The sequence below is a fragment of the Rhipicephalus microplus genome, chromosome 1, assembly GCF_043290135.1.
Source record: "Rhipicephalus microplus isolate Deutch F79 chromosome 1, USDA_Rmic, whole genome shotgun sequence".
NCBI lineage: Eukaryota > Metazoa > Arthropoda > Arachnida > Ixodida > Ixodidae > Rhipicephalus > Rhipicephalus microplus.
The window spans coordinates 238,190,088-238,212,932 of record NC_134700.1 but is presented as its reverse complement, the minus strand read 5'-3'; the positions used below and the strand labels follow the sequence as shown (position 1 = coordinate 238,212,932).

At 43.7% G+C, this 22,845-nt stretch overlaps 2 protein-coding genes across 2 annotated transcripts in view; one reads left to right on the top strand and one right to left on the bottom strand.

The window, feature by feature from the left end:
- Window positions 1-21: 21 nt before the first annotated feature.
- Window positions 22-7,556, bottom strand: LOC119159485 (salivary anticoagulant protein P23). Its single transcript, XM_037412258.2, has 5 exons — window positions 7,255-7,556; window positions 4,354-4,415; window positions 3,989-4,119; window positions 3,186-3,368; window positions 22-635 (listed from the first exon to the last, which is right to left on the bottom strand). Exons 1-5 carry the CDS (start codon window positions 7,539-7,541, stop codon window positions 327-329), a joined length of 972 nt encoding a protein of 323 aa, XP_037268155.2. The 5' UTR covers window positions 7,542-7,556; the 3' UTR covers window positions 22-326.
- Window positions 7,557-10,656: 3,100 nt separating this feature from the next.
- Window positions 10,657-22,845, top strand: part of LOC119166172 (snake venom 5'-nucleotidase) — a 16,583-nt gene continuing 4,394 nt past the window's right edge. The window contains exons 1-7 of the mRNA XM_037417927.2: window positions 10,657-11,161; window positions 12,169-12,306; window positions 13,170-13,395; window positions 18,184-18,369; window positions 19,210-19,410; window positions 20,936-21,196; window positions 21,625-21,780. Coding sequence (XP_037273824.2) covers window positions 10,964-11,161; window positions 12,169-12,306; window positions 13,170-13,395; window positions 18,184-18,369; window positions 19,210-19,410; window positions 20,936-21,196; window positions 21,625-21,780 — 1,366 coding nt within the window. The 5' untranslated portion in view covers window positions 10,657-10,963. The remainder of the gene's footprint in view (window positions 11,162-12,168; window positions 12,307-13,169; window positions 13,396-18,183; window positions 18,370-19,209; window positions 19,411-20,935; window positions 21,197-21,624; window positions 21,781-22,845) is intronic.

The window sequence follows — 22,845 nt, the reverse complement described above, 5'->3', positions numbered from 1 at the left end:
AAACAACAGAGTTGTAGTATGGACGTGTGTTAAAAGCTTTATTGATTCAATTATTGCAACTTATAAAAAGCATGATTGTGAAGTGATCTTATAGCATAAACAATAGGTTTGGCACGCAAAATCGTTTTTCTTAATATGAATAATAATTTAAAGAAAAAAAAAGAAATGCTCTTCTCGGCTCCTCTGTTTGAGTGCATTCATCTTTGCAGCACTTGTGCCACTGTGGTGCCATTCCGAAACCTTGTCGCCTGGCTGCGGACTTTGTTGCTATTATGTCCGCACATTCACTAATATCATGTACTGTGGCAATCACAGACATCGCCGACTCAGGGATTGGGAAATCGCAGCCCATCTAGTGCACGGTTGAGAAGGTGCATGTACTCGTTGTAAAGAGCATCGTACAGCACAGCCGTCACTTTCTCTTCGATCTGGCGAAGGAATTCCGTTTTGCGTGCGTCGTTGAGGTGCAGGTTGTCGCCGTAAGTAGTGCGCAGCCTGATCTTGTCGATGTGGAAAGTTCGCACGACGCCTGCCCGTCCGGTAGCTGACGTGGCTTCGAAGCGTCCCGTGGTATCGACGACGGTCACGTTGACGGGAACGCGCTTCTCGGTGCCCAGGAGGTTGTCGCCCTCAGTCTGCGAACACATCGAAACGAAAACGTTCAATGGATGCCTTATTTTTTAAGCCTGTGGCTCTCCCCAGGCTCGGGATGCGTGTTCAATAAATATGGTAAATCAAAAGCGCGTAGTCACTCATCTTCCGAGTTTTTGTTTCAGTAGTTGTAAGGTGTAGTGTTGTCTAACACGTTAGATTGCAGGTTGTGTACTCAGAACTGTGAGGCAATATGGCAAGCGAATACGCGTCATTATGGCTGGCCCTCCGGGCAGAATCAACTTAGAAGGCCTACAGTAGGAAGCACTCAGCCTACTGCTGAATTTTTGGAGCTTTTGTGTGTCGATATTGTTTGCCAAGGATTTGCCCCGACGCGGAATAACAATCAACAGTCACTTTCATGGCGTGAATACAGCTTGTTGTGGAAGGCTGAAGATAAATCCCGACTTTCTAAATCTCAGAATACAAGTGTTGTTTTCATAATCGTTTATATCCTAACGAAGCCCCCGAAGCTCGAAGCGGGATCACGACGCAGCGTCTACAACGAAAAGCAAACTGTAGAAACTGATTCTAGAAGGTAAATCAATTTATATTTCAAAACTGCATTGACAAGTATCTTTTCAAGCTACAACGCTGCTTGTAATATTTAATGCACAAGTAAATTACGAATATTCTTGAAGAACTGCAAAACCTACCCGATATTACACTAAATGTTTCTCCCACCGTAAATTAGGTAGTTTTGCGCAGGCATGCAAACTGTAGGCAATGCGCCATTCCAATAGGTTAGGTACTCTATCGTGGCACAATTATTTTGTTAGATTTCTACTGCAGTTCTTGTGCGGAAGCTACACCCACGAGAAGCCTTCAATGCATGTTTCCCAGTTTCGATGTAGTCAGATACAAGTTTAGCAGCCTGTGTCGTATCCTCCCCAAAGGGGGATGTGCTGAAGCCTACATCAACGGGCGCACGCAGCAGACGGACGTCATGGGTCGGACAGCTTTGTGCATCAGTGAGACTATTTCTTTCGTTGCGAAGGTAAAACGGTTTTCTGTGGTTCAATCATATTTGTGGTGCGTCTCCAGACATTTGAGGGTTGTGCGATTATAGCAGAGTGTGCACGGAATATTTCAGCGTGAACGTTGAGTAGAGCTTTGCATCCAGGTTATAATATTTTTTATAATCAACGCGTGTTTGAATGCGTGATATAAATGGGCCCACATAATGTGACTTCTAGCGACATTCGCAATGAATTTTCTTAGCTTGTACAGAAACTAAAGAAACATTCATGTTTATGAACGCTTCACTTAAGATCGGTTAGCTTGAACTGTAAATTCACGGGAATAATGAGAAAGAAAAAAAAACAAAAAAACTGGCCGCCCATCTCCGTGCGTCTCTACAAAGGACGTTGAAAGACGATAGTCTTCTCTATCTGGAGGCACTGCTTGAGATATGGCGCCATCTGGCAGTAATGTGAAGAAACGAAAGTTACTTAATAACGCAGAACCACTGGTAGGTGGCTGTGCAGAGTCGTTTTAGTTAAAGCTGCAGAAGTTTTTAGTGAAGCGTAGGAAGCTCCCACTTTTCGTTCATAGCGTCGCATTGTCAGCACAGCCTAATGAACATTTCAGTCTTTAGAATTACGTATCTGTGCAGTTTCTATATGAAAAGAGGCACTGCCTAACACGTTGATGTTGCGTCTCAAGTAAGCGTACTATTTTTTTTTTAGTTGATAATGTTCACAAGTATGATATTAGGTTAATATTGGGGGGCTTTGAGCACAAGCTTAAATTTTCATCGAGTTCCTGAATGGCTGGACAGTCATCAACAGACAGACAGACTGAAATCTTTGCGTTGAAGTATCCTAAGAAAGACTATTTTTTTAAAGAAACCAGGCCTGGGTTGAAACACGCCACACAGTCACTGAGAAGGCTAAAAGGTTCCACTGTAAATTCCATTCGAGCGACAAATACAAGAACACTTGCAAAGTAATCACTACGCAATGAATCATCATATTTTTTAAAGTTAGTTGGCATCTATTAAGCCTACATTCATCGTTCTGAGTAGAAGCGATGTACCCGCCACAAATCTCTTACGCATTATTTCAACTTTGTTGATGCTGTGGCTGACGAGAATGAAGAATGGCCCATTCATGATGCATTTCACATTGCGTTGTGCCTGGTCATTATTTCACACTTTTGTTGCACTGTATATACCATATATTTGCATGACTTCTAGCATGGCACCAGTATAGGATCTTTTCGTGAAAAACTTCTGATCACAGGCACAAGTCTGTGATTGGCTCCTCAATTGCCACGCAGAGGGCCCTGGTTAAAATCCTATCTCACCCTGGGTATTCTTTTTTTTACTAAACGCGGGTCACAGACACCGGTGGCGGCAGCAGGGGTGGCGAAGAATGACTAGCAATCAAAATCTCCTGTTGTAATCCCATGACAGCTTTCGCTGTAAAAGGTAGGGGTCCTGCTTATGTTGCGATAATGTTCACGAAGTAGGCAATCTTATTAGTCTGCAATTAGGATGTTCTTATGCTTATATTACCTGCAAGAGCACATACCTTTGCGACGAAGGTGGTGTAGAGGCCGTTGAAGTTGAGAATACAGGAGACACTAACGTTGAATGCTACGGGTGCAGGTGGGTTGCAGTCAGTGGTACGGCGAATGCCGGTATCGAAACCTCTCACCGCTCCTTCCTTCATCTTGACCTTGAGGTCACGATTGAGACCCCGCGTATTCTCAACCTGGATTCCAAAACAAACGGGCATGAACACAACAAGCACTGTTTTATATATGTCAGCTATATGAATCGCTTTCTGATTTACCGGCGGCGAGCTCAGATGCTATCATGTAGAAATGTACTTCATTTGAAACCATGCTTCAAGTGGACATTGAAGGACAATAAAGGTTAAAGTACGCTGATTACCCGTCTGAAGCAGCCAACAGTAAGGCTGGACAAAGTGCACATGTTTGTCGTGCCAAAAACCAGAAACGCTAAAGACTATTTCTGAATACATGATGGGAAATGCTGAAGTCGTTATGAGGCCAGCGTTTAAATTATTATAGACTTCGATTCACGCTTCCTTTTTTCAAAAACATATTCCTCTAAACATGGCAAGCAAATATACTGAACATAAGGACGAATTTTAGCAAAATAGAAAAGTGATTAAGATCCCGAACTCGCGTAAAAGTTATCCTTTCTTTATACACTTCCCTGAAGTGAAGCTGTCATTGCTCATGTATTAATGGATGGTACTTAAGGAACATTATGCAAAAAAGGGAACTGGGGGCAGAAGGACACATAGAACACCACGTACTATATGAAAAACAAAATATTTTCCACGAGGTAGCAGTGCAACCTTACCTTGAACTTAAATTCCGGGATGGTTACATTCGGAAACAGTCTCGAGTTTGATCGCACAAGGTTTGGCATTTTCTGGAGAAGGATTAGGTCCATGAATGCATTGGAATCTTTTGCGCCACCCGCCCAGGAAGCTGTAAATGCGAACGAAACACCATTTCTTTAGCGTTCCCAAACAAGTTATGTTGGCGTTTAAATGCTGCCGTGTACAATCATTATACCAGTGAATTGTACAACTAGTTAGTCAAATAGCAGATTCGCGTAAATTGTGTGCTGTTACATCATCCTTCGTGAACTGAATAGTTTCTGACAGTTGCTGTTAACACGTTATTACGCAGTTTCTTTAATGTGGATTTGTGAATACTTACCACCGAAAAGGGCAGCGAAAAGCAGGAGGTGGGCAATACCAGCCATTCTCTCTTTCATGAACCTAAAATAAAGGGGTCACTTGTAAATTCCAAGAAAAAAAAATATTGCAGTTACATGTGCGTGGACATGGAATGAAATACGAAGGACACGTAATTTAGTGCTGCAACGTAATGTCGCCATAGTTCAACCGTCCCGCGGTATCGTATTGAATTGCGAATGTAAGTGCAACCAGAGCTATACCTTGTCATAGTTGCCCTGTTAAACTTATGGAGCTTTTTTCTCCAAACGCTGTCGATCACATTTTCATAATTACTATGTTCAGTCTTTCATTGCTCGGCACTAAAAAAAATTGGCAGAGTGTTCTTGGGAATCGACGTTATGTGAAGCATGCGGAGAGAAGGCTACCGTGTTGCAAGTTTTTATATTGAGCGACATGTCATGCAATGGTGCTAAATATATGTAAAAATGTTGCACGCACAGACATGTGTCAAAGAGTTGAAGATGTTTATATAACCAGTTGTTTGCACTTGCGCAATGGTGACAACTAGAACATGCGTATTAGCAACACTAGAAGTTGATATGAAGCGCTTATCCTCGTGAAGATGTGGGCCCTGAACACGGCTACATAAATCGACTGCAGCACATGGCACCTAACCACAATGGACGTTAACCCGACGTGACGGCTGTATCAAAGGTGTACATATGTAATGTTTATAAAATTGGGTAGGCACCACTGCAACCACTATTCACGTTTCACGAAGATTAGCGTCTATTTGAAAGGTAGTTTTGAGACCTGGATTAGCTCGGTGGTAGGATGCTTGACTGCCACGCAGAATGCTTGGGTTCGATTCCTGCTGGGACCCTGAAATTTATTATTTGCACTCATCGGGGGGCCAACGCTGCCTATGTCAGATTTTTCTTAACACTGACGTTTATTCTTTGCATTCGTCGGGTCGACGCTACCGATGTCGGGTATTTCTTAACGCTCACGTGTCAAAATTGCCCATGTATGTTTTCATCGTTCCTGGGTAGATATCAAGTGTGAATCACCTGTGGCACATACCTACCCGTGGGTATGTGCCCCTGTCTGGCGGGAAGTGTTTGACAACGCACGCGACGGGATTGTGATAATATTCATGTCTTGACCAGCGCGTCATATTCTTCAAACCATCTTACCCTCTCACGCTAATTTCGTTTCACGCCAAGTTAAGGGGGTGACCATGAGAGCACCAAAACGTAAGCGGCTAGATAGATAGATACGCTCAAAGTCGCCAAAGTTTGCTAAGAAATGCTTCGCATTTAAAACAAAGAGGCATTGGAACCAAGCCCAACTGATAATAACGCAAGTCTGTGGTCAAGGCCATGCTACATGCTGAGGGTGACGCTGTCCTCTCTTCCGACTACACCTTTTGCGACATGTGCGAGACTTTATTGGAGCAGGGCACAAGACAAGTGGCTATGATTCACTACGACAGAACGGTCATAATATTCATAATTAGATGCAAGAGCCCCACTGTCGCAACCACTTATCTATAGAACCAAATGTGTAACGCAGAAATGTATGTATTTTGAAATGAGCAGTGAAAAAAAAAGGACCCAACATCATAAATAACATGCATCACGGATGTCTGCATTACTTGCACCATGTTCCTTCGTTCTCGCGCAGCTTATTCCGAAAATGCATATTCATATCCAACCTGCCCAAATGGTCATTTTCCTAACGCAAAACATAGCTTCCTAGTGTTGGAATTTCGTTTGGCCAGGGTAATGTGAAAAAATCGGTATAGTTCTACCCACTCAAAGCACTTAACATTTCGAAACGCAAGGTTCAAAGAACTCCAAGCCACAAATGTAGCCATGGCAACATTACAACTTGAAATGTCTGGGTGATGAATGCTCTGTTCGAGCGCTGTACTTGTTTGAAAACGCATCAGAATCTCATGGGTTATTTCGGCTTAACGTATTTTTTTTTTGTTTCAGGCTTTATCGTAATGGATATTTCTGGTAAGGGCATTCTGTCTGCAGCTGACATAAATAGAATAATGGGGGCAATGACAATATGACTCATGCGTCATCCCATAATTCGTACAGGGCGATTGTGTACAATTGTACAAGCATCATAATCACTGCCTAATATTTTCAAGAACTGATTGCCACGCTAGTTCAATGTAGAGGAGTACATTATCTAAAGGTACACAATATTGAAGAAAAAATAGCAGTGCTTTTCAGAAACGCACACGTGTAGATAAGAACTAATAGCGAATATATCGCAAACAAATATGCCATAACTTTCGGTTGCCCTGTTATACATATTGCTATGACACTTCCCCGTTATTAGGGGCTGAAATATTCACCTCAACATATGCACTGGTTGACCGCGCATACTACATCAGTAAGATAGAATAATGAATAAATAACGCAATTTTAAAACGCTTTGGAAATTAAGCTACTAGGCCGCATCTGAATTAAGTAAATGTTTAGCAAGTATAAAGTGTACACAGTAAATATATTGATTCCAGCAAAAGGCGTCAAAGTTCCATGTGTGCTCATAAGAATAGATGATCTAGTTTAATAGCAGCAGTGGGTCTGGAAAACTTCCATTTGAGCTCTAGAGAGAATGTTAGCGTGGCAACGACTTGTCGATCACGTGACACGTACATTAATCCTCATCGCGTTGCACTTCGACTGAAGTAAACGGGTTGTACCTATAACGGTATCTAAGGAAAGCGCGCGCCTAGTAGACGAACTTGCAAAGTTGTGCCTTGCGCTATAGTTATGAACACCTCAGACAAATCGGTTCTAGCTCTTTTCCTGCCAAAACCTGTACAAACGGTGCTAGCATGCTGGTTAAAGCTTGCCCGGAATGGAAGAGAAATAGCGTTCACAAAAAGCATGCGTACCTTTGTTGCCTCGTCGGTTGGAGCGTCGCGAGTGGCGTTTTCCTCGAGCGACTATAAAGCCTCCCCCCAGTGCCGACCCTTCCGGCGGTCGTCTCGAGTTGCCGCTTCAGATAGCGGTGGCCCGACGGCCAGTGGTGTGTCGTCAGCGCCACAAAACCAGTTCGAGCGTTGATCCGCCCCTGAGCTTGGTGACGTTCTCCTCGTCGTCGTCTCGTTGCAACCCGTCGGTGCAACCACAAGTGCCAGATGGTTGTGTCCGAGCACACGCGGCTATGTAAGCGCGACATCTGAGACTGACACCTTCGTTGTGACGCCGTGTCCTGCGTCGCCGCACATACTTGACGCCCTAAGCTCCTACGATCAAAGGGGCCGTGTCACCTATCACCAGTACACCTCATCAGCAAGCCGAAACCCCCATTGCTCGACAAAAAAACGTGAAGGGCGCAATAACAGGAAAACTGGCTTCGTGGAAGCGTTCAAATAAATGAAGTACAAATGTATTCAGACGGGATATTTCGAAGTATGGCAAACTTTGTACCATTTCTGCTGTCACATGCCTACAAACAGTATCTGTTGTTTTGATTTGTTTACTACCTCACATTATTTTGGGCAAAAATATTGTGTCACATCTTAGCTTGTATGTTCACAATGATATTTCAGATTGTACATGACCGACCTGCAAATGTCAACTTTGCTTTGAGGATTAGGCAAGTTGGTTCGTCAATAGTAAACTGAAACAGCGCAACAAGACAAACGAAGAAGCAGCTGAACTGGTTGAAATACGGGACATAAAATTGGAGTTGGAAAACAAATTACATAAAATAATCAGAAAAAATAATAAACTAATGTCCTGCTATCTGAAATATGACAGAGTGCTGACTTCCATGTGGTTTTGCAACTGGTTTCATCGCCAGGTTGCATGAAAGATAGTCTCATGAAAGCAAGCAATATCAGCCCAGCGTTAAGCTAAGGTACCTGCAGCATCATTAGTCACGCAACAGATGTCAGCGTCTCATACACTGTTCAACTGATTAAGAAACCATGCTTCTCGTGATTCAACGTCATTTTTATGGCTCCACCATCAATAGTTTAGCAACTTCCTGAAGACGTCTTTCATACTCTCATGTTGATGGATACTTGAGATTTGGTTGTGACTAATGTTTTCAACAGTGACGAAATATAAGCAGTTCACGCACACTATTCTGAAGTCAGCATCGCCGTTAGCTTCAAGGAGTATGAACTAGAGCTCTTTAGCTAGTCCTTGAGCAGACTGTCACTCTGAGAGTGCAGTGGTTTGTCATTCAAACAAAACTGCGTGCAAATGAAAGCTGCGTTAGCTTCAATGGTGATTTGCACAGCTTTGCTCTTGCACAACAAAGCAGCTAGGACAGCGAGAAAAAGAGATGCTCGAATAAGCGTGCATCGTCCTATGTTAAATCTGTGTAGGGAGTGGTGTACGACATATCGCTGTCTTTCGGAAAGTCGTACATAGGGCTAACAGGCCGCTGCTTTATGAGCGGTTAAGGGAGTATACGCAAAATCAAAAGGAAGCAGATGGCGCTCGTTTTTCATACCACTGCCGAAAATTCGTGTGAGAGCTGACGTTCCGTGAGGCCGAAATTCAAGCAAGAAGCTGGAACAAAGGAGCCCGTGAACTCTTGGAGGTGTACCATACGAAGAAAAAGAAACCAACTGTGTTAGTGACACATCAATCAAAGATTCATTAGATATCATTGGTAAGGGGTTAGAGCAGCACTTTTCTTCCCAGTTATCTTCCCCACCAAAGCATGCCCCAAGTGATAACGACTTTCTGAATGAACAGAGGTAGTAGATAGCATTCCATCAGTTTCTCCGGGCCCTGACGGAGTCCCGTCGGCCATGTTAAAATTGCTGAATAAAGAATATCGAAAGATTTTATTGGAGGTTATCAACTACTCAAAAAGAATGGCATGGCTCCGATACTCAATAAGAATGGCATTAAGATGGCAATAAGAATGGCATGGCTACTCAATAAGAATGGCATTCGGTGGCGGTCCTGTCAACTGATTCCACTTGTGTCCCGTCACTCGCGCAGTTTTATTCGTTTAAATGTCGTACCAACTAGCCTCCCAACGCATATTACATACGCAAATTATCCGCCAACTCGCTCAAAGAGCTCCTATCAAGCAATAAGCACGCTAAAGAAAGGTTTTTGTGTTCGTGTGTGTGTGTGTTTTATTTTATTTATTTATTTTGGGAGAGGGGATGTAATGCAGGTATCTAGTATCTTGGTGGGTTTATGACTGAGAAACAATGATTGATTGATATGTGGGGTTTAACGTCCCAAAACCACTATGTGATTATGAGAGACGCCGTAGTGGAGGGCTCCGGAAATTTAAACCACCTGGGGTTCTTTAACGTTCACCCAAATCTGAGCACACGGGCCTACAACATTTCCGCCTCCATCGGACTGAGAAACAAGTGTTGACGAAAAACTGCACTGCCATCACCCAGGTGCATAACTTTACGGCACACTACGATCTGACATGCATACCAATATCGAATTTACCGTTTATTCTTGAAGAAAGATTCTAAAAACGAAGAACAAGCAAAGTTGTGTGGACGACGCTCATTAAGCGGTCTTTGTCTGCACAACTATACCTGCTCCAGTGATGAATGTGTAGAGTAAGAGAGAGAATCATTTTGTAGGAGAGCTGGAGAAGTTTGCCTGGTTTTTCACCTGACATGCTACTCCAGGTGCCGGGTGATGACCATGATATACACAGCGACAAACACATACGGTCACATACACGCATAACAAACACATAACACTTTGTCACAGACACGCACTACACTATTTACAACGTTTCACACAGGCCTGTAGCCCATAAGAATGCTAGTAGCGCTTTTGTGGCGTGTAACGCACTGGAGCTGTTCTGCCATGGGCCTAGAATATCTGTCAACTCCAAGTTTGCGTTCCGTTCACTGTGTCAGCCAGATCGTTTCCTATCCCCTGTTGTGTTCCTTTCATATCCCCTGTAGTGGGTCGTGGCTTGAAAACATGCCACTATCACTCGTGGAACGATGGTTTCTCTAATGGGACAGTATGCGCGGCCGTCCGGGACTATATTGATAAAACTTATAGGTTGACTAATTAACCAGTTTCATTATCCTAACATGTCCACATAATTATATACGTATAAAATCAGATTATTGCTATATTCTAAGAATAAATTCGTTTATGTAAATATTTGTATGCATTACATCAAGCACCACACTTGCCTAGGCTATCGGTAATCTTTCTGTTACACCTACATCATTCTAAATCTGAACAGTAAATTTTAAAGCCACTCGATTCTTGGCCGATCCCCCACAGTGGGTATGCGCCACTAACAATAGGAGAACAACAAGAACAACAACGATGGAACGAAATTCTCGCGGTTGCTTGCCGCAGGTCGTAAGCTAATTGATGTAACCAAATCTTCGTATAGTCGCGATGCAGTTGTTCCGCAAGGCAGGCGACAACAATTCCTCAGGAAGACAGTATTCGTGGTCAAGTGAGCCAGCCGAAATTCGACTTTGCCCTGTGTCCCGTCGAAGCGCACACCGACAGTTTCATCAAGCCCGTTCAATTGTCCTTGAAGTTCGTCGTCTGACCTGAAAGAACAACTGCGTCCGAGAAAGACTTGATGCAGTCCGTGTGGAGATTCATCCAGAGAGAGTGGCAGCTATGCGGCTTGTCGGCGTCCTGGTTTGGGCCTTCCTGGTGTTCTCGCCTCGGATTCATCAAGTGCACGCCGACTTCACTCTTACCGTGTTGCACACGAACGACGTGCACTCGCACATTGACGAGAGCAGCAAGTACGGCGGTCTCTGCACCGAGAACCGGGAGCAGTGCGTCGGTGGCATCGCCCGGATAGTAACCAAAGTGAGCATTGTTATGCCATGCAACGACCTTTTTTTATTATGCAGTGTTTTGCCAACAAAGTGGTAGGCGTGGCATTACAAATGCGTTTTGCGTCCCAAAAGCGGAGTATGAATGCGAGGACGTGGTCGTAGAGGAGGGCTCGGGAAATTTTGATCCCGGAGTTAATCCATGTCCATGCACCTAAATCCAAGTACATGGGTCTCTAACATTTCGCATCCATCAAAATGCGGCCATGGTGGAGGGTATTCAGTGTCGTGCCCTTCGGTTCAGTACTCGAGCACGACAATCACTACACCACCCATGGAGAGTGTGCAAAAAAAAGTAAATTTCAAAATGTCCTTTTGTATTAACCTATACCACGTTCACGCCAAACTTTTGCTCACACAAAGTAGTTTGCTGCATTAACTGACGCGCTTATTATAAGCTACACCACGTGACTTCATACACAGGTGTTGCTGATGAGTCATGACATGTCTTCGAGTGACACAGTGAATGGTCAGCTGTCCTTGTGAGTGAAAATCACCACCACTTGCTTGTTTTCATCGTCTAATTTATTATTTTCGAAGATAAAGGTAAGTGGAGGTGATGAGCACTCGCAGGAACAGCCTAACTCGCCCTTCATAAAACATGTCCCGATATCGGCGCCTCTGTGCAGCCTGAAATGCGCTTGGCCACGTGCTACCGAACTGTACCTCATTCAAAAGTAATTCGATACTTCTTATGGTAAAACAACTGCGACCTCCGTTTCATTTGTAGCCAGCGGCCGCCACCAGAGGTGCCGCTGAGGTTGAGAGGGAATACGAATGCTACTATAACTATGGTTGTGTGTAGGACGGCCTCAGTTTTCTACCTTTCTAAATATTTACGATGGCCGTGTTACTTTTCAAGTAGCCACTTATAGCGCTCCACATTTTCACATCAAGCTAATTTACACGAAACACTGCTACTGTGTTGTGTCGTGCATTTGCAGTGCTAATGCATTCGTAATTTGCGTATTGTCTTTTTAGGTAAAAGAGCTGAAGAAAACGTATCCAAACACAATATTTGTGAATGCCGGCGACTTCTTTCAAGGCACGGCTTGGTACACTGTGCTGCAATCGGCCCTTGTGTCAGAAGTGATGATCGCGATGGGCTACGACTACGCGGTGAGTGACTAGAGTGCTCGGCATAGGTATAAAGTATAAAAAAATTTTGGTCACTATAACAAGACTTTTTTCTTGTTGCGTGTCACTATCTCTCTACTGTATGTGTAACTTCCTCGCTGTCAATAACAACTTCATTGTAATCAATACAATTACTTTATAGAGACTGCGAACGTTGCCTGCAGACAGAATGAGGAGACAAAGTACTGTTAGCCAAACCTGTACAGCAGAAATCAACAGAATATGTCACCAGCCTTTGGGAGAGCTAGTTGAATATGAAATGTATGAGTTTCCCGTGTCTAAAGCAATGGTCTGCCGGCAAGCGTGACTTAGCGATCTTGTAGGCTAGAACATGAGACGTATTTTAAGTGCTCGAGTTTTCTTGGATGATTCTTGCCTATACTATAGCCATATTGGTACGCATAAAGAGGCTTCGGTGACATTGTCGAGTCTGCCTAAGCGACTTTCATTTTCGTGGGAAGTGTCATCACCGAAGTGTTTCAGAAAAGACGTGGTCATAATAGAAACGTTATACATGCGTTCATTGTTGCATTCATGCAGCGCAAACACGCAGAAGCCGGAGAACGAAACAGGCAATATACGAGTTTGAAAAGAAGTGAGCAATGTCAAGGCGATGCTTTAATACACAGTACTTGTGTTATTTATTTTCTTTCGTGCCCCACTTCTGTTATGAATACGACGTTTCATATGGCTTCTGATTGGCACATGTTACTATCGAGCGCATATTCTAATACAAAAGATGGCACCGGTGGAAATAAGCTTACAGAGGAACATATCCAGCTGAAAACGAAGAAAATGAAAATGATTACCTACGTTCCTATGAACGAGTGCTGGTTTGTCCACAGTGCCTCGGGAACCACGAGTTCGACAATGGGCCCCGAGGACTGGCTCCATTCCTCGAAAAGGTCTCCCGTTCATCTCTCAAGATAGTCAGCTGCAATACCGACTTTTCTCGCTCTAGCAGTCTGCGCCACATCGACGTACCAAAGTCGATCATGGCGAGGATGCAGAATACCAGGATTGGAATAATTGGCGCCGTTACTGAGGACACCAAGGTCCTTTCCAACCCAGGTGAGTGGCCCAAAAGAAAGCACAAGGCTATTGTAAATAATGTTCAAGCGCTTGAGGCATGAACTAACGACCTTTTTTATCTTTATCATGCCCTGTAATGCGATAGAAAATTAACAAGAAATTTTCATTTTTGGTGACGTAATCTACACGATTGTTAGGCTGCCTGCAATCATAATACAGCAGGCAAGAAAGTTAAACGTAAAATCAATAGCACTCTATACCGGCTCTCCACGAGGGCTTTCCTTTCGAATTATTTTTTTTCGACAATCTTCTATTAGTACGTCTAGAGTCAAATATATCCATTTTAACTTGAAAGCGTTTTATGCCAGGGTCCACCATGGCTCTGCTGACGTACTTCCGTCTCGAATGTGACTATAAAGATTTATGTATTAGGAGATTGAAAAAAAAGCATTTGTCGCTCGGAATTGAAACAGCAACATCTCCAGGACGAGGACACGGCGGTAACCACTACGTCACAAGCGTATTTTTTCTGGAATGCCAACCGCAAAGCATTTATATCCACCATACACCATTCGGCAGTCTCCAGAGCTTCGAAATCTACGAGTGTTCTCGTTATCAGTGGCAAGATGGCGCGACGAGTTCACGTTGGGTGCGCTCCAAAGGTCGTCGCCTTCACGACGCGCCGCCCCCACGGAGCGTGGCCTCGCCTGCGCGCGCACTTATCAGGCTTGTAATTGGGCAGAGGATGAAGGTCACTTCGCTGGCAGCCGCGGCCGCGTTTACGAAAGGAGCACGCTGCGGATACACGATGCGGGAATTTCGAGAGTTCTTCGCGAGTGTCCTGTGTATACTTGTGCGCTAGTTTTATGTGTCTTTCTTTTTCTGTTTGAACAGCGCGCACTTTAAGTGCCGAACTGTGACAGTGGTTAACCTGTTCTCGTCCTCTGTACGCTATTTTCGTGCGTGCTCTCAGCTTGAGTTGTGTGCTGGAAGTTTCGAGCTGCTTACCGTTCTCAACATGACTTTGCGATATGCTGCTGTTTCTGAAACTATGCACAATAAACGCTCTACTGCTTCTGTAACGACACGTTTCACTTTCGTGTTATACCGGTTCCTACAGAGGGGGATCAGCCACGTTTTTCTCTGCGCGACAAAATGGTTTGTTTTTTTCTTTTCGGGCCTCTGCTTTCACGGTTTCTGAATAGATACAATCATGTTCGTAAAAGAACATATTGAAAGGCAACACTAATAAAAAATTCACCCCCCACCCCTCTAAAGTTTCCATAAAGCGTACTTAACATGATGAACATTTTTTCAGGTGTTACCTCGGCAGCTTTTATAGCACTATTTAAGATGCCTTGTTTTACAGAGTTATAAAACGTGTATTGTTGCCGTGCTAAGTACCGTTGACTGGGGCTTCTTTCCCTTCTCTCGACAAAGTTGAGAAACACTAAAATCAGGCTTATGATATAAAATACACTAAAGCAACGTTTGAAATCTAATATCAATGAGGCTTCATGTAAATACAATATAGAATAGCTTTGCAACTTTATTAGTACTACGTAAGCAGTGTGACCTCTCGGGGAATGTTTAAACAAATAAGAACAGGAACAGGTGCCTTTGTTGTATTTCTTTTGACGCTAAAAAAGAAAATAATAGGGACAATCGATCTTGTTTTATATCCTCTTTATCCTTCGTGGAAGCATTCTGACGAGCACCTGTCAGCATTATTGCTGAGATAGGGGCCTCGAAATGACGTATGACAGGAAATCAGTCGTTAATTAGGCGCAGGGTTACGAAATACGCCCACTGATCTCCCTGAATAACCCTGCAGAGTGTTTCATAATCGCTAGTATGGCTAACGTTGTTGTGCGAAAGTGATTCCGTCTCGCCATCTGGCGTTTATGTTGGCGTTATGGACTGATTTGTCTTAGGATATACCGGCAGATGGCACAAACTCAACAAACCAATTGGCCGAATGAGCACACTTGTTGATTTCGGGCTACTGTCTACGCTTTCATGCCCTAGCTCAAAGGTAAATTGGGTATGAATTCAATGCCGAAATACGCCAAGTAACGCTGAAAATGGTACATCGTTTCTTGGCACTACAGAAGCCGGGACGCTGCGAATCTTTTTTAGGGCGGCTGAGAGAGGGAAGGGGTTACATCCAACTTTTGTAAATCTTCGTGCATACATGTGTTATGTACACATGAAAGTCGGACAATTATCAGTAAGGGGCTGAACTCACATCCTCACCTACTGACTACGCCAATGAACAGAAAGATAATGTTCCCACCATCTGTTATTATTGTTCTTGTTTTGTATACCCATGCAGTGTCTTCATTTTCTGGATCTAGTTAACACACTAAGCATATTATTCTTCTTCGTTGTTGTTTTATTGAACTAAGTATTGAAGGTCCGCCGATGATGAAGTTGGGCATTGTGTTTTTATTTGGCCCGTTCTCGGTGACACTTATGGGCACAACATTTGGCGAACTTTTACAAGGTATGCTGCCACATCCCTTGAACTTTTCATAATGCACGTAGATAATGCGGCGCCCAGCAACTCACGAGTGCCGCTCAGTGGTTGACGTTCTCAGCCAACAGGCCTCGCTTTGCTAAGGGAGGTCGTCATTTTTTTTTTTAGCTTTTTGAACGTGCTGTCGATACTGGTAACGAAAACGAACGTTAGTCACTAGCGGTGTCACATGACCCAATGTTACCGCGCAAGCCGAGCTTGGAAAATGGTCACGCTAGAAGAGTCGTATTGCCAATGTTCTGCCTGTTTACACCTCTAGGTCACTCTTGTTGCCTAACACGACTGTATTACTTTCGTGGCTTGAAATTGTGCTCAAATGAGCTGTGTATTATTTACAAATCCCTCTACCTGTGCAATGACGACGTCCAACAACTTACGAGCAACCACAATATTTCGAGATAATTTTATGCATATGAGGCATGCACGCTGCATATGTGCGCTCTTATATTTTTTGTCCCGATAGTGACATCACATGGCTTCACAAGAAAATGTTATAAGATTGAAATGCCCCCGAGAATTTAACTCTACTTCACTTCAGTGGTGACCTGTGCCCAGCCATGGGGCTCAGGTGGCTAAGGTACCCCGCTGCTGACCCGCAGGTCGCGGGATCGAGTCCCGGCTGAGGCGGCTGCAGTTCCGTTGGAGGCGGAAATGTAGTAGGCCCGTGTGCTCAGATTTGGGAAATTTCCCCAGGTCATCGAAATTTCCGAAGCCTTCCACTACGGCGCCTCTCATAATCATATGGCGGTTTTGGGACGTTAAACCCCACATATCAATCAATCAGTGAATCAATAAATCAATCAGTGGTTATCTGCTTTGAAGTGAAGCCTTCTTCGCATTGCCAGATTAACATGATGCACTTGTTCATCAACGTAACACAATATGCAGATGTGAAAGTTCGTCATTCCTCATGATACGTCAATAATGCCATTCATGACTGTGTACGCTTTACGTCATGTTCGTGTTCTCTAAAGTACCATGTACTATTGTTGGATAAAAATGTTCCTTGTCACATAATACAAAACTTGGATTCAGTGTTTTAGGCAGCAAAGTGATTTCTAAAGAATTCATTTTCCTGTTTCTCTGAAGCTAAGTTAAACACAAACTTCTAATATGGGTGCCAGATCAGAATATATTTATTGTTCGTGCCATCTCGGAATTTGCAATAACCATGACGGTATCATCGGAAGTATGCTTTCCAAGATAACGCACTGCCTGAAAGCATGTTGGCCGGATCTTATGAAGGCAGATGGACAATATAAACATTATATGACTCTGCTGAGGTTGCCTTGCAAACGTCACCTACCCGCGTATTCTAGAACGTCCCATCACTCAACGCTTCACCTTCACTTAAGAAAGCCGATGAGAGCGCCATCTCTAAGAACGGCAAGTCACTGCATATAAGGGATAACCTACTGCTATTTTTGAGTAGCGCAGCGTCATTTTCAGTCGAGCAGTGTCGCACTGCTCAGCTCTGTCATGTGAAGGGCGAAAGTCGAGTCGAGGAGCGTTTGTGAATACGGGGGTTTGAAACAGATACAACAAAGAATTTAAAAAAGACTATTGACTTTGACCCGCGTATACATACACACACTCGCTCCAAGAAAGAAGTAATGCCTGCTACTTTGACAGCGGAGCTGTTATGGTTCAAGTTTACTGTGCGTCATGAATCGAAAATTATCACCGGCATGAACAGACACGTCCTCCACGACCATTCAAGCGTTCGGTACAAAGAGGTAGTACATAAGCACTTTAGGAATTTCAGAGCATAGTTTTTATGGTCAAGGTTCGTCGTGTGTTGATAGAAAATTATCATCATCATTAACCGGCCCGCGCTCAATCATCTCCAAAGCATTCTGTATAGATCATTAACAAGAGAAGCTGAAAGGTGCACCCCAAACACTTCTGCACCCAGCCTTGCGGAACAGATTGCGAGATGCCTTAGTTTCATACTACCATAAGTCATGCGCACCTCACTTTTTTTTTTTTCGAATACTGACTTCCCACACGTGCAGCTCTCTTCAAAGATACACGTTAACTCTCTTCTGGGGAATCATGCCTCCGACCCTTCTCCAAAGGAGTGTGATGGTCTCCAAAAGAGAGTTAGCGTTTAAAAGGACATATATGTGAAAAGTCTGGAATCACTAAATATAGCAAAATTGTCTGTTTTCATTTTTCTTTTAGTGTTGAACAGCCACCTAACTGTATATCTACTGAACGAAAACTTTAACAAAGTGCTACCAGCAGGACATACAGCGATGTCTTTGTTGGGTTTCAATACTTTACAGGGTCAGTTGAATTCCTCGACGTGGCTAAGTCGGTACAGAGAGAAGCGACGGTGCTGAAGAAGATGGGCGCCAAGATTGTCATAGCCATCACGCACATCGGCTATATGCAGGACATTGAACTGATGCGAAACATCACCGGCGTGGACTTGATTATCGGCGGCCACACTAACACATTTCTATACAATGGTACGTGCTAATACGGTCGCGTATGTCACCCAGACTTTCAACACTATACTGAAGATAATTCTCCTGTTGAACCGGAACCAAGCGAACTTTCATAGGAAAACAAAAAAAGCATGTGCGGTGTGTCTGCACAGTCTTTGTGGCAACAATCTTATTAGCCCGTGGGTGCACTTTTATAGTTCTATTTCTCCATCCACTTGCCAAATAGGCCGCGTTGCGTCTTGTCTGCACACTTCACCAGAAGTGTGACCACGCATCTTTTCTTCTCTTCAAGGGTACTAACTAACATTCCTCGCTCCTTAAAACATCTTATTTCTGCCTACATTCGATAATTAAACTTTTAATTGCTATGTATGAACCTAAATTTCAGGAATTTTTTTTATTGACAGAAATGTTTACTTTTTCAACAATGATCCGAATTATCAATTTGTTACGCAAAGCCAACTTTATAATAAATACGTGTCTGTTGCTTTTGCTTTTCTTGGCTTCACCTGTGTGACAAGACTTTAAAAGTTATTCGTTAAACTAGATGCTTGTCATTACTCTCGTTTTTTGAGACTGACCCGCGTGGGAGGAGAAATGCTTTGCGGCATTAACAGCAGAACGTCAGCTTCCAGTTCTTTTCCTTCCAATACAAGAAAGAAAAGCGTACAGGGCGCACACATTCGTAATTTCCTACTCAGCTGTTCGTACCATATTCGCATACTTCATAAAATTCAAAACAACGTGTTTTCGCGCAGAACAGGTTCCTTCTTTCAACGAGTTCTTGTTGTCCCTATACTGCTGACTAGTCATCACCAAACGTGAAGTGTGTGTGTGTTCTTTTTTTTTTCTTTGCACAAGGAAATGATCACCCGCCCGAAAACGTGCCTGTCGGTCCTTACCCAACGAGAGTGAAGATGAGAGATGGCACCACTGGTCTCGTCGTTCAAGCATTCTGGTTCGGCAAATATCTCGGTTTTCTCAGAGTCACTTTTGACGACAAAGGGAGAGTCAAGTCCTGGTCGGGAAACCCAATTCTGATCAATTCGTCGATCCCGGAAGGTACCAACCCACAAGCGTTTAAATTAAAAAATAAGCTCTTCTGGCATAGCAATCAACAGACGCTAGTGCCTTGATCAAATCAAATCAAATCAAATCAAACTTTATTTTAGGAATGCATACATTTACATGAATAAAATTCTACAGTACAGAGGAGGTCCCGAAGTTAGAAAACTGTCGGGGGGACCTCCGTTAGAGAATAAGTCAAGTGCGATAACAATGCAGCAAGCAGTGAAAAAACACTTTGTACGAAATAAACAAAGAATGGTTAAAATTTCATAACAACAAGGCAAGAAAAGTTCTGTGTAACAGCAAGTGGTATAGTGAGTAAAAGAAATACTAAAATTAGGAGTAAGGCACGACGGCAGAGTTTAGCAAACACGTTTTGTGATTAGGTACTCTTTAAACATTTTGCGAAACGAATAGAATGTGAGACATAACTTTATTTCAAAGGGTATGTTGTTCCATACGGATACACCTGTAAATTTAAGAGTTAGTTTTCCATAATTGCTACGCACTATAGGGAGAAGGAAATTGTGACAGGCTGAAAACCTGGTGTTATTAGTATTGACAAGATGTTGTGTGGATAGCCCTGATGACTTCAAATAGCATTCCCTTCTCACAATATATTAACTTTGATCGCAAAGACCGTATCAAAGCGTATATCAAGCTTTGTAAGGAGCTTGTCTAGTTATACAAATAAACGCCTCTAGAGAAAAGTGGCCTCTGCAGTTACACTGACTTCCCTCATCAACCGCAATTTTTCTTAGTGCCACTGGCGCACACTCCCAGGGATACACATAGACAAGTACACACAGTAGACATAGACGGATACATGAATAAGTGGACGCGACAATAGCCGCTGAATCGTGACGTTACAAGGAAGGCATCCTGTATCTTGGTGGACCTCATATTACTTGCGCCAGGCTCCAAGAAAGTGTGCTCAGAATCATCCTTAAGAGACACGATTAAAATCAAACCACATCAGCAATGCCATGTCAAGACCCAAATACAGTAAGTCTATAATTACTAATTCAGGATCTAGGCTTCTTTTCCCACAGCCTCTTCTTTCTTTCCACGACAGCACTAAAAAGCTATTTCTGTGTTTATTTTCTATAACCTCAGGTACAGCTTGACACACTTCGCGTTCAACTGTGACGTAGCTAGAAATCTTTCTTGAGAAGTGGAGGTCAACCATCTAACCAATTAAATATTAATTAAGATTCTTATTCTTAGCAAATATATAAGCACATGAAGGTCGATTATGCAGATGTAGATCCCGTAGCACACACTTTGTGTATGTTCCTGCGTGTGTGTGTGTGTGTGTGTGTGTGTGTGTGTGTGTGTGTGTGTGTGTGTGTGTGTGTGTGTGTGTGTGTGTGCGCGTGCGCGCGCGCGCGCTTGTATACGCAAGCAAAACCAAGGATTTTAGAGGAAGTGATTAAGCGGGGAGCGTTATTACCCTTCAGTTCTCCCCACTTCCTGTGCTACGCCAATGGTGTTCATTACCACTCCTCTACTCTCGCAGACCCTTACATATTGAGTGTAATCGAGCCGCACCGCGAGACAGTGTACCAAGCAATGCGTCTACGCGTGGGCAGCTCGAGAGTGTCCCTGGAGCACGCTGAGGACGTGTGCCGGCTGCGCGAGTGCAACCTGGGAAACCTGGCGGCCGACTCGTACTTCCACTACTATTCCAACCGAAAGCCACGATCGCGCAACGTGTGGTCGAACGTGAATGCGGCTGTCGTGAACGGAGGTAGTCTGCGTGCACCGATTCCAAGAACAGGTGAGCCAACAAGAGTCATTCAGGTATGAATAGAGCGTGTCTTCATAAACCGTTGCCATGAGTAGAAAGTTGTACACGCCCGTAGACGCACACTGTGTCTTAATTTCAGTTATATGAAGCTAAAATAACGTAATTCGGCTTGTACTGGCTAAACAGGGGAACATTTTGAATAGAACAAGAATACGAGACGAAAAATAAAGCTATTTTTATTCTTGAGTGCTATCTTGCTCGTCTTTTTCATGAACTTCATCTCTAATAGCTCCAGATGGCGTTGCTTAAACTTATTCGTATAACCGTCTGCACAGGCGACTGTATTCAATGCCACGATATGCATCATTCGTTTTCAATGTAGCACACATAAAAATTCACTAGAACATCAAAGAACTCTTGCTGCTAATGTCCATTTTGGGAATTCCTTTTTTCTACAGCGAGTGTGACGATGGGAGACGTCTTGTCGGCGCTGCCTTTCGGTCAGACAATCGTCGTCGCAACTATGAGTGGAAAGAGCCTCAGGAAGATGATGGAGTACTCGGTGGCGACGTACAACATTTCTTCACCGGCCGGTTCCTTCCTTCACGTGTCGGGTGAGAAAAAGAGAGAATGCGGTCTAAGAGCCTAATTAGGAAAACTCTCACTAGAAACAGGAGCAAGCTACGGCACTTAGTTGCTAAAAGGGCTGGTTCCCCGTCTTCTGAACAGCTAGCTATTCAGGATAAATGGACGCCAGTGATGAAACCGCATACATCCTTACGTTTTTAGAGCGATGAAAAATATCCTTCCTGGATTCTTCATAGCCTTTCTTGCTGTTTTATTTTTGTTAGAGTAATGTGACAATTCCGAATGCGTTTAAGATCCCCTTATAGCGTTATAAAATCACCCATTGTAATTTTCTTTGTATCGTGTTTCTACGTATGTAGGTAGCATGTTGAATTAACTGTATCTTCTCAGTTTAAGATTGCACGTAAAGTTTCGCTTCACTATATTTTGCTCATCAAGTATGATACTTAAGGAAAAAAATAGAAGGAAAAGAACGGCGGGGAAGTTAACCAGCCTATAGACAGCCGGTTTGCTACCCTGCGCATGGGAGGGGGATGGGGGAGATGAAAGATAGAGAGCAGAGAGGGAAGAGAGATAGACAAAGCACATTCTGCAGCACACGCGCGCAGTATGATACTTAATATTCTAATGAATGCGATTGCAGGTCGTTCATTTTGCCTTGTTATCACGTTATGATTACGTCTATGACTCCGCTTTTTTTGCATCTATGGCACTAGCATTCTAGTGAGGCCTCCACTTTCGCTTTTTGCTCCGGAGCCGTTTCAATTGTGTCATCTATTGTCAATAAGATGTTTTAATGTGGTCGGCTTGGGAAAAAGTGCAGCACGTTTATTATTCTTCGTTGTAGCCACTCATTTACCTCGCACGTCGCGCGAGCGTGGCTTCCGGTTGGAATAGTAGTGGAAGTACGAGTCGGCCGCCAGGTTTCCCAGGTTGCACTCGCCCAGCCGGCACACGTCCTCAGCGTGCTCCAGGGACACTCTCGAGCTGCCCACGCGTAGGCGCATTGCTTGGTACACCGTCTCGCGGTGCGGCTCGATTACACTCAATATGTAAGGGTCTGCGACAGTAGCAGTAGAGGAGTGGTATTG